Source organism: Triticum dicoccoides, chromosome 4A, assembly GCF_002162155.2.
Source record: "Triticum dicoccoides isolate Atlit2015 ecotype Zavitan chromosome 4A, WEW_v2.0, whole genome shotgun sequence".
Classification (NCBI taxonomy): domain Eukaryota; kingdom Viridiplantae; phylum Streptophyta; class Magnoliopsida; order Poales; family Poaceae; genus Triticum; species Triticum dicoccoides.
This window is the reverse complement of record NC_041386.1, coordinates 187,610,139-187,625,781: the sequence shown is the minus strand read 5'-3', so window position 1 is coordinate 187,625,781 and position 15,643 is coordinate 187,610,139. Positions and strand designations below refer to the sequence as shown.

General features: G+C 43.0%; 2 protein-coding genes across 3 annotated transcripts in view; one reads left to right on the top strand and one right to left on the bottom strand.

Moving 5' to 3' along the window:
* Window positions 1-1,620: 1,620 nt before the first annotated feature.
* LOC119285611 (phospholipid-transporting ATPase 1-like) lies at window positions 1,621-9,009 on the top strand. Of its 2 annotated transcripts, none has more exons than XM_037564935.1 (9): window positions 1,621-1,969; window positions 2,408-4,326; window positions 4,636-4,966; window positions 5,108-5,957; window positions 6,180-6,303; window positions 6,960-7,179; window positions 7,353-7,811; window positions 7,894-8,181; window positions 8,561-9,009. In XM_037564935.1, the coding sequence occupies exons 2-8, from the start codon at window positions 2,571-2,573 to the stop codon at window positions 8,093-8,095; spliced, it is 3,942 nt and encodes a 1,313-aa protein (XP_037420832.1). In that variant the 5' UTR covers window positions 1,621-1,969; window positions 2,408-2,570; the 3' UTR covers window positions 8,096-8,181; window positions 8,561-9,009. The 2 variants fall into 2 exon arrangements, with proteins under 2 accessions (XP_037420832.1, XP_037420831.1); XM_037564934.1 differs by having other exon boundaries at window positions 2,405-4,326.
* A 2,981-nt stretch (window positions 9,010-11,990) lies between these two features.
* The window catches only part of LOC119285610 (transmembrane protein 87B-like), a 4,984-nt gene continuing 1,331 nt past the window's right edge, over window positions 11,991-15,643 (bottom strand). Inside the window, exons 2-5 of the mRNA XM_037564933.1 lie at window positions 14,548-15,481; window positions 13,973-14,068; window positions 13,553-13,689; window positions 11,991-12,726 (exon numbers count right to left, since the gene is read on the bottom strand). Coding sequence (XP_037420830.1) covers window positions 12,600-12,726; window positions 13,553-13,689; window positions 13,973-14,068; window positions 14,548-15,481 — 1,294 coding nt within the window. The 3' untranslated portion in view covers window positions 11,991-12,599. The remainder of the gene's footprint in view (window positions 12,727-13,552; window positions 13,690-13,972; window positions 14,069-14,547; window positions 15,482-15,643) is intronic.

Genomic DNA, 15,643 nt, shown 5'->3' with positions numbered 1-15,643 from the left:
CTTTGCGAACACCCCGCTCTTCAAGCCGGATAAATTCTGTCGCCGTTTTCGTATGGCAAGGCATGTGTTCAATCGTATCCGAGAGGGAGTGGTTGCTCATGACCCATACTTCGAGTGCAAGACGGATGCCCTTGGCAAGCTTGGATTCTCCTCTTACCAGAAATGCACCGCGACCATCCGCATGCTTGCATATGGAATTTCAGGTGATCTGGTGGATGAGTATGTGCGTATGAGTGAGTCCACATGTCTGCTGTCACTGTACAAGTTCTGCAAGGCCGTGGTGGCAGTGTTTGTCCCTGAGTACTTGAGGCAGCCAAGTGCCGCTAATAGAGAGAGATTGTTGTCGACCAACGCAGCTAGAGGCTTTCCAGGCATGCTTGGCAGTATCGATTGTATGCATTAGGAGTGGAAGAACTGTCTATTTGCTTGGCACGACCAGTACAGGGGGCATGTCAAAGCGTGCACTGTCATATTAGAAGCGGTGGCTTCGCAGGATCTTTGGATATGACATTCTTTCTTCGTTACGACAGGTTCTCACAATGATATCAACGTGTTGCAGCGTTCTCCAGTCTTCGCAAGGCTTGCAGAAGGCCACTCCCCATCTGTCAACTTTGAGATCAACGACCACCAATACAACAAGGGATACTATCTAGTTGATGGTATATATCCTCAGTGGTCAACTTTTATGAAAACATCAAACCCCCAAGGTGAGAAGTGAAAGAGATTTGCCCAAATGCAAGAGAGTACTAGAAAGGATGTGGAACGTGCTTTTGGTGTGCTTCAATCCCGATGGGGTATCGTTCGAAACCCTGCACTGACATGGGATGAAGGGAAGTTTTGAGAGGTGATGACTGCTTGTGTGATCATGCACAATATGATCGTTGAGGACGAGCGTGATGACATGATCTTCGACCAAGGATTTGATTATCAAGGTGAAAATATTGAGCCCCTGCACCAAGAACCGGCCACATTTGAACAGTTTGTCCAATTTCATCATGAACTGCGTGATTGGCACACTCATTTGAATCTTCAAAATGACTTGGTTGAACACGCCGTGGAGTCACATTGTCAACCAATAGATGTATTGGTTCATCATGTTCATTCAAGACAATTTCGATTTGGTTGTAAAACTATTTTATTACAGACATCCGATTGAGTTGTAAAACTATTTTTATTTTCAGACAATTAATATTTGGACGTGCAAACTTGTTTTGATATGTAAATATGGGCATTTTTGGCCGTGGCGGACATGATGGGGCCAAAGGATGCGACCGCACGCTGGACGCACGGTCGCCGCATCCCAGGACAGGACGGGACACGACCCCATTGCCCTATCCAAACGGATCGAATCTGGGCAAAGCGGACGTCCGTTTGGGGTCGTACGATGGAGTTGATCTAATTATACGGTAAAAGCGAGTTGTTTTCGGAAAATTGTTTTTTTTTAGAATTTCTGAAAATGGGTTCAGATGAAAACGGTTGAGCAGCTTGAGATTTTAACCGCCAAACAAGAACCCACCCAGGGGCAGAACGGGAATACCCGAGAAATGCAATGTACACAATCGTACGTAGAAATGAGAGGTAGATTGGGCGAATAATTCGCGCTCCTCCACCCGTCTACCACTACGCCTACGCCTACGCGCCGTACCACCTTCTCCTCCTCTCCTCCCCGATCTCGCCAGCCAGCCAGCGAGCGCCGAAAAAGAAAAAAAGGAAAAAAGAGTTCCCACACCACACACCCCCGCCGTCTCCTCCATCTCATCCTCCTCCTGCTCCTCGCCGTCGGCGGCTTCAGCCCCTAGGCGGACCGCCGCCGGATCCGACCGCGGAAGCTCCCCGCTTCCGCCGTCGCCGCCGCCGCCGTCAGATCCGCGGAAGCGCGCCGCGGATCCGCCGCCCCGCAACCCGCGCCGCGAGGGCCGAGCCTTTCAGCTCGGCATTGGCTTGGTCCGATCCGGAGGCCTCCTTTTTGGTGCGTGTCCTGTTTCTGTCTGGTCCCCCGGCTGTCTCCCTTTGGCACGATCTGAGATCTTTTTTTCTTGTGTTTTTTTGGATATTTTTTTTTGCTGGAAGCGGCGTTGATTGTTTGATCCAGCTTCGAGGCATAGCTCAGAGATTAAGGAGTTTGAGTGAGGGATTTACTAGCTCCGCGACCAAAGTCTGTTCTGTTTCGTATTAGTTGTTGAGGGGGCAAGCGGTGCCATGCTTTTTGTGGGGTTTAATGAAGTTTAGTTCGTGCTAATTTAGCTGCTCTATTTTAAGTTAGTTACCTGCATTCAAGTCAAGCTCGTTGAAATGTTTAATCCAGCTTTCAGTAATATTAGCTTGTTTTATCATGCTCCAATTCTTTTTTCAGCTGTCGATCTCACAATAATCATGAGCTGCTCCAACTCTCTCTTTTCTTCAGCAGGCTGACTGAAGAAATCTGTGGTCTTGGAGGTGTCCATGGTGCAGAATCGTCAAGTATGAGATGTGTGCGGCACATGGTGTGCTGAAGTCCGGTGTGAACTTGCCCTTCTGGTAACTTGGTTGCTTACTGGGGTGATGCATGGGCCGGGACACGGCAGTTATATATGAGTACCGTTGACCCCTTGCTCCTGTCATCATCCGGAAGTGCAGACTCGCCTTCAAAGCATACGGCTCCTGCTCGGCCATCGGTGGGCTCATTGAACTGCCTCTGCCGTGCTGATTCATGCTCTTCCTCAGTGTATGAGGATTGCGATACTGCTTCTGTTAATTTTGCGGATGAAGGGGATGCCATACCAAGGCATTGTCCGGAGGAGTCTGATGTGAGCAGGGTGGCAGAGCGTTTCCAGTCTGCTGATTCGCATTTCTTCCATCGTCTCTCGGTGGAATGCTCTCAGAAGGAGAGGCAGCGGAAGATTTCTTGGGGTGGTGTAATGGAGATGCAGCGCTCTCCATCATCCCTAGAGGTCGGAGTAGTATCTTCCTCCCAGGAGAAACCAAATCGACCCCCGAGGGGCAGGAACAAGAGCTCACATTTTGAAGACCTGTTTTCATCTGAGCAAGAGCATGACCCAAGGCTAATTTACATCAATGATCCCTGCAGAACAAACGACCGATATGAATTTACAGGAAATGAGATTCGGACAAGCAAGTATACTTTGATTACTTTCCTGCCTAAGAACCTCTTCATCCAGTTCCATCGGCTGGCTTATGTATACTTCCTAGTTATTGCTGCTCTTAACCAGCTACCTCCTTTAGCTGTGTTTGGAAGGACTGCTTCATTGTTCCCGCTACTTTTTGTGTTGTTTGTGACTGCTATAAAAGATGGTTATGAAGACTGGCGTCGTCACAGATCTGACAGGAATGAAAATAACCGAGAGGCACTTGTTCTTCAACATGGTGATTTTCGGTCAAAAAAATGGAAACACATTTGTGTGGGGGAGGTTGTCAAAATTCATTCCAATGAAACAATGCCATGTGATATGGTCCTGCTGGGTACAAGTGATCCAAATGGTATAGCTTACATCCAAACAATGAATTTGGATGGCGAGTCAAACCTGAAAACAAGGTATGCTCGCCAGGAAACTGTTACCATGATAAGCCACAGCTCATATTTGGGGTTGATCAAATGTGAGCAGCCTAACAGAAATATCTATGAGTTTACAGCTACCATGGAGCTGAATAATCAGAGGATTCCGCTTGGCCAATCTAACATTGTATTGCGTGGGTGCCAGCTCAAAAACACAGAATGGATTATCGGGGTCGTCGTCTATGCTGGCCAGGAGACAAAAGCTATGTTAAACAGTACAATATCTCGTTCAAAGAGCAGCAATCTAGAGAGTTACATGAACAGGGAAACCCTTTGGTTATCAGCTTTCCTCTTGATCACATGCTCAGTTGTTGCTACAGGGATGGGTGTATGGTTATTTAAAAATACTAAAAACCTTGACGCACTACCATACTACAGGAGAAAGTACTTCACCTTTGGCAGGGAAAACAGAAAGGATTTTGAGTTCTATGGCCTTGCATTGGAGATATTTTTCTCCTTCTTGAGTTCTGTGATTATCTTTCAGATAATGATACCAATATCATTATACATCACCATGGAGCTAGTTAGAGTGGGGCAGTCATACTTCATGATTGGAGATACTCGGATGTATGACAGTAGTTCAGGTTCAAGATTTCAGTGCCGGTCATTGAATATCAATGAAGACCTAGGCCAAATACGGTATATATTTTCTGACAAAACAGGTACCTTGACTCAAAATAAGATGGAATTTCAGCAAGCGAGCATCTATGGGAGGAATTATGGGAGCTCCTTGCAGGTCACTAGTGACTCATCACATGAAATAACCATTGCAGGCAAGTTAACTACTTTTTCTCTATAAATCTATTTTGCAGCTCTTTTTTTCTGTTTTAGATCACTCTTTCATTCCTATAGTAATAATAAAAACCTAGATGATTGGTGATCGATTGGCACGTGCAACTAGACCCACCTTTCTCCAGGCTGAATTACTACCCGTTGTACTTAATTTAATTAGCTCAAAGTAGTGAAAGTTCAAGTTTCTAGTTCCGATGAACGAAAATGGAATTTTGAAACTAGTAAAGACACAAGTACAGCTGGTATTTGATCGTGTACCTATAAATGATTAAGTTTCTATCCTTCTACAGAGTCATCGAGCCAACATGACAGGAAGCCCAAGTCAGAAATCAATGTTGATGCACTACTCTTGGCACTTCTGAAACAACCATTGTTTGGGGAGGAAAGACTCGCAGCCCATGATTTTTTCCTTACTTTGGCTGCATGCAATACTGTCATTCCAGTTAGCACAGGAGGTTCTCCCGATTTGACCAATGAAGTAAGTGAGGTTGGTGCAATTGATTACCAGGGCGAATCACCTGATGAGCAGGCCTTAGTAATTGCAGCTTCTGCTTACGGATACAAGCTTGTTGAAAGAACAACTGGCCACATTGTTATAGATGTTCAGGGCGAGAGGATAAGGTAAATACTAGAACATTCTTTGTTTTATGAGAACATTTAAGCTACCTTTAATTTCTTCCCGAGTTGACCATGAAATGCATTTTGTACCTGTTGACAATCTTCTACATGTATTTCACGGAACAATTTCATTGTCACAAACAGGTTGGATGTTCTTGGTCTGCATGAATTTGATAGTGTGAGAAAAAGAATGTCTGTTGTTGTAAGATTTCCAGACGACACTGTGAAAGTTCTTGTCAAGGGTGCTGATACTTCAATGCTTAGTATTTTGAGGACCAGGAACCATGATGGACTTTTTGATTCTTTGCACGCCAAAACTATAGAAACTACAGAAAATCATTTGTCAAGTTATTCCTCAGAGGGTCTACGAACCTTAGTAATTGGTTCGAAGTACCTGAGCAATGAAGAATTCAGTGAATGGCAGGAAAGGTACGAAGAAGCTAGCACCTCCATGACAGAGAGATCGGCAAAGCTCCGTCAGGCGGCAGCCCTTGTAGAGTGTGATTTGACTCTTCTGGGTGCAACTGGAATTGAAGATAAGTTGCAGGATGGTGTGCCTGAGGCCATTGAGTCCCTCCGTCAGGCTGGAATCAAGGTCTGGGTTCTCACAGGGGATAAGCAAGAAACTGCTATATCGATTGGTTTATCATGTCGATTATTAACTCAAGGTATGCATTCAATTATCATAAATGGTTCCTCCGAGATTGAATGCAGGAGCCTTCTAGCTGACGCTAAAGCCAAATTTGGAATCAAGTCGGCTGACCTTGGAAAGCAAGATGTGGAAGATCTGCACAACAGCGATGTTTCAAAATTAAGGTCCTCTAATGGTCAAGCATCTGAAAGTGGAATACAAAACTTCCAGTTGACTGGGGTTATTGCTAATGACAAGTCAGTAAACATCGAGGAATCACCAAATTTTGATGATGCTGAGTTAGCACTGATAATTGATGGGAACTCCCTTGTGTATATTCTAGAGAAAGATCTTGAATCAGAGGTTTGTGATCATATTCTGTTTATCTATTAATAATAATAATACATATCTTTGTGTTCTGTTTCAATTGGTCAAACATATAGTCAATAGCTTTAGTTCAGCAATATTAGTTGCTATTTTAGTGCACACACCATGGCTGCACATGTAACTAATACAAGTTGACGTACAAAAATACCGGTCATACTTAAGCAATAATTTCATATTTGCCAACTTTCTGTTTGACAGTTATTTGACTTGGCAACCTCCTGTAAAGTTGTCATCTGCTGCCGTGTTGCTCCTCTGCAAAAGGCTGGAATCGTCGATCTGATTAAAAGCAGGACGAGTGACATGACCTTGGCAATCGGTGATGGTGAGATTCTGTATCCGATTCATGTTGCTATGTTGTTAGTGAGCATATTTTTTATCTTAGTCTTCTGTATCAATTGGCTTGTCCAATGGTAAAATATGTAGTGCAAATTACTAGTGATGATAACTTGCTTGAACTAGAATGCCAACTTTTTGGTGATTTGTTTCTTTTTAGTTTTCCTCCTATAGTTGAACCACATCATGAGTGTTGGTGCTAAAAGTATTTTATTTTATTACATCACCAGCTGAATGATAGTGCGAATACCGGTAACACATGGTTGCACCTACGTTTTGTATCTTAGGTGTTTGAATGTTTTTTTTTTGTTGTTGTATCCTGGCCATCATCTCGTGCATTGCATATCTGTAAAGAGTGCAATTCAGCTATACACTGGTAAGAGTTTATACGGATTTATACAATAACAAACACCCAGTCAGCTTAACCCGACAATTAGTACAGAGCCACAAATCATTTCTGTCAGTTGCAATTGAGATAAAATAATACGATACTCTAGGTTGATGCCAATTTCTGTTTTCGCTGTACATCAAACTAGTCAATTTTTTTTGTCACCTTGGAGACACGCTAACTGTTTCCTACTATTTGGCCTCTGCTCACGTTCATATTGACAGTTTGGTTTTTCTAATCTTGTTTTCTATTTGCAGGGGCAAATGATGTTTCAATGATACAGATGGCTGATGTTGGTGTTGGTATATGTGGTCAAGAAGGTCGTCAAGCGGTGATGGCTTCAGATTTTGCTATGGGGCAGTTCCGCTTTTTGAAGAGATTGCTTCTTGTACATGGGCACTGGAATTATCAACGTATGGCATACATGATTCTCTACAACTTCTATCGGAATGCTGTCTTTGTGCTAATGCTCTTCTGGTACATATCCCCTCCTCTATGCTTTTCTCCTATGCTGTAAGCTAAGTATACCTGTGTCATCTAGTGACTATTCAAATGTAAGAATATACAGAAGCATCATCCTCCTGCCCCTTTTGGCCTTTTTTGGCATCTTGTAATGCAGGTTGATCTAATGTTTTAATGATTTGATGTAGGTATATCTTGCACACTGCATATTCCGCAACGCTTGCGCTAACAGATTGGAGTAGTGTTTTCTATTCCCTTATCTACACATCAGTTCCCACAGTAGTGGTTGGTATTCTAGACAAGGACTTGAGTCACAATACTCTTCTTTATTATCCGAGACTATATGAGGCAGGGCTTCGAAATGAGGGCTACAATATGACACTCTTCTGGATCACAATGCTAGATACCTTGTGGCAAAGCCTTGTCCTTTTCTATGTACCTTTCTTCACATACAATATCAGTACGATGGACATATGGAGCATGGGAAGTTTATGGACAATTGCGGTGGTTATACTGGTCAATATTCATCTGGCCATGGACATTCAACGTTGGGTGCTTATAACCCATCTCGCCATATGGGGCTCTATAGCTGCAACGTTTTTGTGCATGGTGTTAATAGATTCTATACCTATATTCCCTAATTACGGGTAAGTTTTCACTGATTTGCTCTCTTGATCCCTCTTATTTATTGTCCAAAGGTGACAAGCCTAAGAATCTTATATTTGGCAGGACACTATACAATATGGCTGCTTCAAGAACTTACTGGCTTAGTGTTTGCCTTATAATAGTCTTGGGGTTGCTTCCTCGGTTTCTTTGCAAAGTAATATATGAGACCTTCTGGCCATCTGATATTCAAATAGCAAGAGAAGCTGAGTTGTTAAAGAAGCTGCCTCAACAGTTGCGATCAAGGCCTGAAAGTGATATCAGCTAACAACAATGGTTTCATGCAGTTAGTTCGTCACCCAGTTTGGGAACTGTGTTGATTCATTTGTTGAGCTGGTCTTTTGTTAAAAAAAGGTGAGTTTTATTCACGACTGCCATATGATTATTATTTAGTTTATTCTACTATCATGTTTTTAGACACACGCAAGAGCACAATTTGCATTACTTAACTGCAGTCAAGTTATGCATTTATGACTTTGTAGTAGATCATAAGAAGCAATCATGAGCTAGCAGTGTTTCTGTAGGATGAGATTGAAAAATCACACGAGCTGCAGTTTCAGCTATTCAGCAACTATTTCCAGTAATTTTTTAGGCACAAACATCCCAGTCTGTGACTTGCATTTTTATACTGTATTTGATATTGTTCTTCCTGTAGCATAGCGTGCAAGTTTTCATTGTGGACTAGTGCTGACCTGCCGGTTCTGCCTGTTGTTTTGTGAAATTACTGCCCTAGATTATACATGAGGACACAAGTTAGCAAGGACAAGAGATTCTGGCTGTAGAAGAGGCTGAAAAATGCACTGAAGCGGCAGTTGCGAAGAACTAACTGTACGGCGAGGCATCAAACAGCTTCATCCTTGGGGGGTGGGGACTAGTGATGAATCAGATGACAAATGTACAGATAAGGGGGGAATGATATATACTCTGTAATTTAAGATAGAGTTGTGTCTAGGAGGAAATAAAGAGGTACATAGATACAGATTCTTTTTGCACTTTGCCAAATCTTTTGTATTACCTGACGATATGTTAACCATTTCCCTTTTCTTCCCCCTCGTTGAGGTTTTAGGTAGCTTAGTGGTGTGCCTGGTTGGAATTTTATGCTTTAAAAGGGTACAGGATAAATTTTCCTAGTGAGATCCAGAACTTCAGAAATTTGAGTCCAACATTGGAAATTTCATTATATCTTTTTTTTGTGGTTTATTGCTGAATTGCCCTGACGAAGAGTGTTTTTTTGTGTGCTTTTGCTTGCCTTGCTGATTATTGGCCCCCTAATCTGTTTTTGACGCAAAGTACTATTTTTGAGGTTTTTGAAGCTGCTTAAGCCACCTGGCTGTCTAGTTCTGAGACCGATGAACACGCTTTGGCTGTGACGGCAAGGTCCTTGACCGTCGAGAGCTCCATCAGTGAAGGAGGAGCCTGCCGGTGGCAAACATCACACGCCTCACAACTCCATCCAAAGTCCAAATCGAAGCCTACGACACCTCAGAGTCAGAGGGCACTAATGCCGAGGGAGGCATTCTAAAATTCGGCCGGTGGGAGCGGAGGAACCAAAACTCTGAAGGCCAACTCCAAGGCGCTGTTCCAAATAGACGCAAAATTGATCTGCCTTTTATTTGTTTTTGTTCGTTTGGATTGATCAGATGGACGCCGCTGTCCGGTTTTGTCTGGCAACCCGTAGGTGCGCCCAACGCGGGCCGACACATTAAAAGAACAAAACAGGGGTTGAAAGTGCATTTCATATGTTAAATAAAAATAAAAATAAAGACATTAAAATAAAACATCTGTTGGGTCGGCGGATCTAGGCGTTCGTGCATCTAGGCGGCGGCGTCCTTATTGGTGAGGTCGGCGTACGCTGGTGCCTGCGCCTAGGGGAACGTCTACTGGAAGGCTGCAAGCTCCGTCGTCTGCCGCTCGGACTGCAACCGGCACTCCACCTCCTCCCACTCGGCCGCCAACGCCCGCGACTCAGCCTCGTACAAATGTCGCTCGCCCTCGTCGCTCGGGCCAACCACACAAGAGCGCACGACATGGACACCGGCACCGTGCTCGTAATGACCATGTTTGCCCCACCAATAGCCTCCACTCCAGAGAATAGCCCGCATAAGCAGGCTCGGGTGCAGGGCAGTGCTGGTGGCGGTGGGGGTGCCTTGGCCTCCATGCCGGCTGCCGGCTCCGTCAGTGCCTGCACAAGGCCAGACCACCTGGCAGTTCCTTACGCTCGGACTTCGCAAGCGCCCATGTGGCGTCCTCGAGGGTCGCGATGTAGGCGTCCTGCTACTCCTGGTCCTTCACCATCATCGACGGTGGTGGAGTGATGGCCGCACCCCCGAAGCTCCCCCGACGCGCACGTCGTGCTCGGTGGCGTACCACGCGTCCCAATACGTCAAATCCGTCGCGTAGCCAGGGTGGCGGTATAGCTCCGGCAGGAGGTTAGCACGGCGGTTGCGAATCTCGGCCGCCCCCGCGCGGTCAGACTGCGGCACCGCCAGCATGGAACCCTGTCGTCGGCGTGTTGGGCCGTGGTTTTTGGCCGTGCGTACCCAAATGGACACAGGCAGACCAAATGGGTCGGCGTGTTGGAGTTGGCCTAACCCTCGCATGTCAGCCGCCTCTCTCACCTGAGACCCTAACCTCCAATGGGTATAAAAGCATTTACAACTAGACTTAGCAAATCGCATCCCCTAACAGTGTGTGGACACCCCCGGTCAGTGTCATGTGTATGCAGACATGCTCCTTATTTTGTTTTTTATATGTCCGCTCATTTATATGTGATTTTTCTGTTAAAAAAAATTGCGTATGATTGATGAAGATGAAGAGACAAAAAAATAAAGAAAAGAGAAAAGGGGTCCGGGGTGGGCCACATCCTACATCAGGGACCGACATCCGGATGCGTCCGCGAGCCCTTATATCCTCTCTATATTTACATTTGTTTCAGCACGCGAGACTTGTATCCTTCCTATATTTACATTTTATTTCAATATGAGGGTTTAGGAACAGAACAGATAATACAAGGGGTTCGTCATTTTTTTCCAACCGGGCACGTCCAGGAGGCCGCTGTAGATGCTCTAACTGTCTGTACATGAAATGCTCGTGGATGCGGCAGCCCAGCTTAGCCTAGAATATCAGTGAAATGGAGGTAAAAAGGAAAAAAGGAAAGAGAAAACATCCAGGAAAATGTATAAAAATTCTGAAACGAAAGCATTAGATTCTATGCGTTGACCTGCACGGAATATTTCAATTAGACCTTCCACAAATCATAATACCGCCTCCGCCTTGATTTATTGGTCCTCTTTTCATTTAATGCTAAATTTTGATCTTATATTTAACTAACAAAATGCTAATGCATGTAATAAAAAATAATATCACTAGAAACTATGTTCAAATACAAATCCAACAATATAACTTTTGATGACATATTATTCTCTTAGTTAAATCTATGGTCAAAGTCTGGCACAAAAGACTAAGGAGACAAATAAACCAGGACGAAGGTAGTAGTAGCTTAATAAATATCTTCAAGGCCAAAAACAAGAAGGCAAAATCATCAACATATATGATTATATAGTTGCTAGTTCATTCTATAAGCGTACATATGATAAATACACAAGGAACTGCCGCAACACCATTTCGATCCATGCAGAACGGGAGCGATGCAGTCAAGCGTTTGACAGGGTAGGCTTCTACCAATCTACTGTACAAGTCTACACGCCAACCACAACAACTGCAGTAAGCCACACTCCATGCTCTCAAACTCTAGTATATTTCGCCAACTTCTTTGTATCGGGTAGTCATCATTGGACGGGTAAAATCATGTGGAAGTCAAATCCTTCAACACAAAGTCACCACCTACACATTGGAATCGCACGCAAGCTTCAGCAGATGTCAGCTATCCATGAATCCAGAGGGAAACGGTACGGTACTTCACTGCAATTGGGCACAATGGAATTGGTTAGCATGCTACTCAGGGCCGGGCCGGTAAAATTTGGGGCCCTGTGCTACTACTTCATTGATAACGAGTTAAATAAATGAGTCTCACATTATTCAAAAACTTCACAATGGTCGTCGTGTTTATGCTAAATGTTTTGCAAAAACTGCCTCGACTATGACTCAAACCACAGGAACTGAACTACAACATAATTTTATCTAAAAACTTCCATGCAAAGACAAAAACACAGAAAACTTTTCTCGCAGAAGGGGGAGCAGACAATTGTGAAACAGGTCTGTAGCTCTTTGCTGGAGTAAATAAACATGAAGTTCCATTCTATAGCTGCTCTATAGCAACCCAGGGCTAAGCTGACTGAAGCATGTCAAAGAGGAATGCCTCCCACTATGCATATAATGTGGATCTGAGAAAAATGACAAGCAAATGCTAGCTCGCTACGGAATAGCATATTCTCTTAAGTATAAACAAACAGATAGAGGGAGGGTAGAAGAAGAATGTAGATAAAGCATGTGAAGATGATTCGCAAAAAGACAAAAACAAAAAAAGAAGTGAAGATGGGTGTGAGCTCGCTTAGAGTGGAAGGGAAACGTAGCAGAAAGTTTCAAGTCAAAAGCTACAGCTTAGGACCATGAATATTATGAGCCCTAATCCTGACCTAGAGTCAACTAATCCAAATTCACTATGCTATGTACTAACTTGTTATCCAACCATATTTGCGAGGCAGTTGCCTCCGGCGCTCAAAGTCAAAAGTGCTATCTGCATGCTTGGATAACACAAGATTACATTCCATAGTATTCCACAAGGAGTACAGCTGCACTAAGTCAATAACTTCTCATGCACGTTTATCCTCAGTAAACACATGCATGTTCACAATATCTCCTGTCCCTTTAACAGCACTGCCTACAAGAGAGAGTCCTTCCTCGTCAGCCTCATCACCTGTCTCCTCTGAATATGCAAATCTGTACACAGCAAGAAGGTCACAAAAAAACAAAGTTAAATCTGTGCACATGGTTCATACTAACAACTCTATGCGAAACAAGTCATTCTTTCAACCGTACCTAAGCTAAGCTATAGGTATAAGGGTTTTTACAGACAATGTGATCAACTAATGTTAAATAGTGAACATGTTGAAGGAACTGTAAATACATTCGTTTTAGAAGTCATAACGTGAGTTAGAATATACTCCCTCCGTTCCTAAATATAAGTTTTTTTAGAGTTTTCAATAAGGACTACATACGGATTATGTAGACATATTTTAGAGTATAGATTCACTCATTTTGCTCCATACGTAGTCCCCATTGGAATATCTAAAAAGACTTGTATTTAGGAACGGAGGGAGTATATAACAGTGGTGACCAATATCGTGGAAAATGGAGTAATAGTTTTAGAAATGCACTGATTGTATTGTTGGATAAGTATGGCACATGTTTGTAATAACATATGTATAGAAGAAAAAACAGGGTTAAATCATCTCTTCAGAATATCGTGGAAGTGTTGATGGTTACAACATATCAGCCGGGCATAAATAAAAACCTTCCACAATAATGTTCTTGACAGCTTAGTCAACAATATGAACTGTCTCAAAAAGAGACAAATCCAGGACTGAGTTAGAACATAACAGATATGAACCTTGCACAATAATGTTATTGACAGCTTAGTCAACATAGTGACAGTTAGAGACTTAAATAGTGCTCAAGCTGAATGAACTACATTGTGTACATGCAAACCCAAATGAACAATTATACTCAAATGAGAAGACGGTGAACTTCATAGCAGAGGGAATACCCTGTTGGATTACGAGATGGTGACCAAAGGGCGCATATGATGGCAAGAAGGACATATGAGAGGACATTCCAGAAGGCAGGGATGACCCAAGCCCTTCGCCAAAGCTCACTCAATGGATCGGTTGCATTGAAATATAGCTGATTCAAAACCAAACAAATAAGTCAAATCATACTTAGAAACAGAACCTGCATAAAGGTGATCACTCATTCCCAAGAGGCAAACAACTCCATGAGTCAATATCATATAGGAGGCGGACAAGGGAAAAAAAGTTGATTTGGCATTTGCTTCTATGTTCTCCAACAATTTGCATGAAATAATTGATGTTTAGTGATCGTATGACAAGTCTGCATGCTAACAGTTTATTCATTTTCCATTTGTGGCTACTTTCCCAAATTGCAACGATAGAATCCTAACACATACCTCATAGCCAATCCAAGCAATTGAGATAACCACTGACATAGCTAGAGAATTTGTAAACTTCCGATACAATTCAAGTTTCGCCATGCTTCTCCGCAGCTGTCATGTAATCAGAGAAAGGTTAGTACATAAACTATATGATAAAAGGATATTAAATGAAAGAATAGACAATAAATTAATCGACTTGTTTTTAGGCAGTATAGGTATTAGAGCAGAGCAACCAACTTTATCCTGGACCCAAACAAGTTGGGTGATAAACCCAATTTTTTGGAGTGGCATGTTCACCTCATGTGAACTCAATAACATGCAACACAGATACTGATTGTTGAAAGACATGGCCACAGTGGAGCATAAGTTGGATGCTTAGCATAAGATACAACTAGCTACAGCTTTTGCTAGAATGTAAACAGCTGTAGCACGAGCCCTTGTATCGCCATTCAGAAATACCAAAAAAAATGCTATGTTGATGTACGGAAAAAACACAGTTTAGAGAAGCATGCTTCATAATAATAGCATGGTGGACCCATCCAACTAGAACATATTTTTTACTTAGACTAGCAAGAAAGTGAGGCAGCTACCTGCAGTTTCTCTAGAGTTCTAGAGAGGGATGAAAATATCCAGATGATGAAGGTAGCATCAAGTATGGCAACAGGTAACACTAGAAATAATCTCGTTTTGCCAGAGAAGTCATTGATGTTTCCCAGATTTTCAACAAGTTCAAGGGCTTCTGAGGCAGTAAAATAGATGATAGCAAGAGCAGCAACTCTGTATGTAATCCCACCCAATGTGGGTCGAACAACACCATAGCCCATTGAAACTACTAAAAGAAGAACGCGAGACACGGTCTTCTTCACAGCAGTAAATGTAACCGCCCACAAGGTTATGCCCATAGGTCTGGTCCCAGTTGAATTGAAGTTAGCATACTCAAAGTACCAGAAAGCCATTTCGCACATACCAAGTGCAATAACAGCTGTTATATGGTAATGCAGCTGCAAAATATCCTTCCAACATCTCACAAACTGAAGAAACCATAGAAGCCCAAGTGCAAGATACGCAAGTGACATGAAACCAAAAAATGTCATCATCGGGGCCATTTTTCCAGGGATATAACCATGAGGATTCCGCCAAACTGTCCTGCCTGTAATCTTCAATCCCCGGAGTTGAGGATCACAGAACATAAAGTAGAGATAGTACATCCCTGTTTTGTTTATAGAGACGCTCTGTGTTCCCATGGTAGTTTCTTCGTTTTTACCATCAAAGAATGTCTGAATTCTTTTTGGCCAGTCTGGATTATCAGGATTTGGCCGTATAATAACTTCACCTACTTTACAGGACTTCTCCTTGTCAAGCTCAGGCGTGCAGCATATTGCATCAGAGTGCAAGTAAGAACCCCCGATTTTGTCTCTGTCCTGGATCTCAACAATAATAGCCTCTACTAATCCTGTCTTTTGCTGCATTTCTTCATGTCTAGCTGCTGACTCCTGGGACCGTCGAAATGTAACAATGTCAAACCTGAAAGAGTAGTCCCATTTAGATAGCAGAAAATTCAATAATAACTGAAGGATATCTGCCCTTGATATTCGTATTTCCATAATTTATTTGCGTTTGTTTATTCATCTATGCATTTTAACAACACAAAGGATTGTGAAACAAATGCTTCATGAAATGTATGCC

Coding starts and splice junctions, on each gene's coding strand:
- LOC119285611 (XM_037564935.1), top strand. CDS start 2,571: ATGAGTACCGTTGACCCCTTGCTCCTGTCATCATCCGGAAGTGCAGAC. Junction 4,967..5,107: donor GTTCAGGGCGAGAGGATAAG/GTAAATACTAGA, acceptor TGTCACAAACAG/GTTGGATGTTCTTGGTCTGC. Junction 6,304..6,959: donor GACCTTGGCAATCGGTGATG/GTGAGATTCTGT, acceptor TTCTATTTGCAG/GGGCAAATGATGTTTCAATG.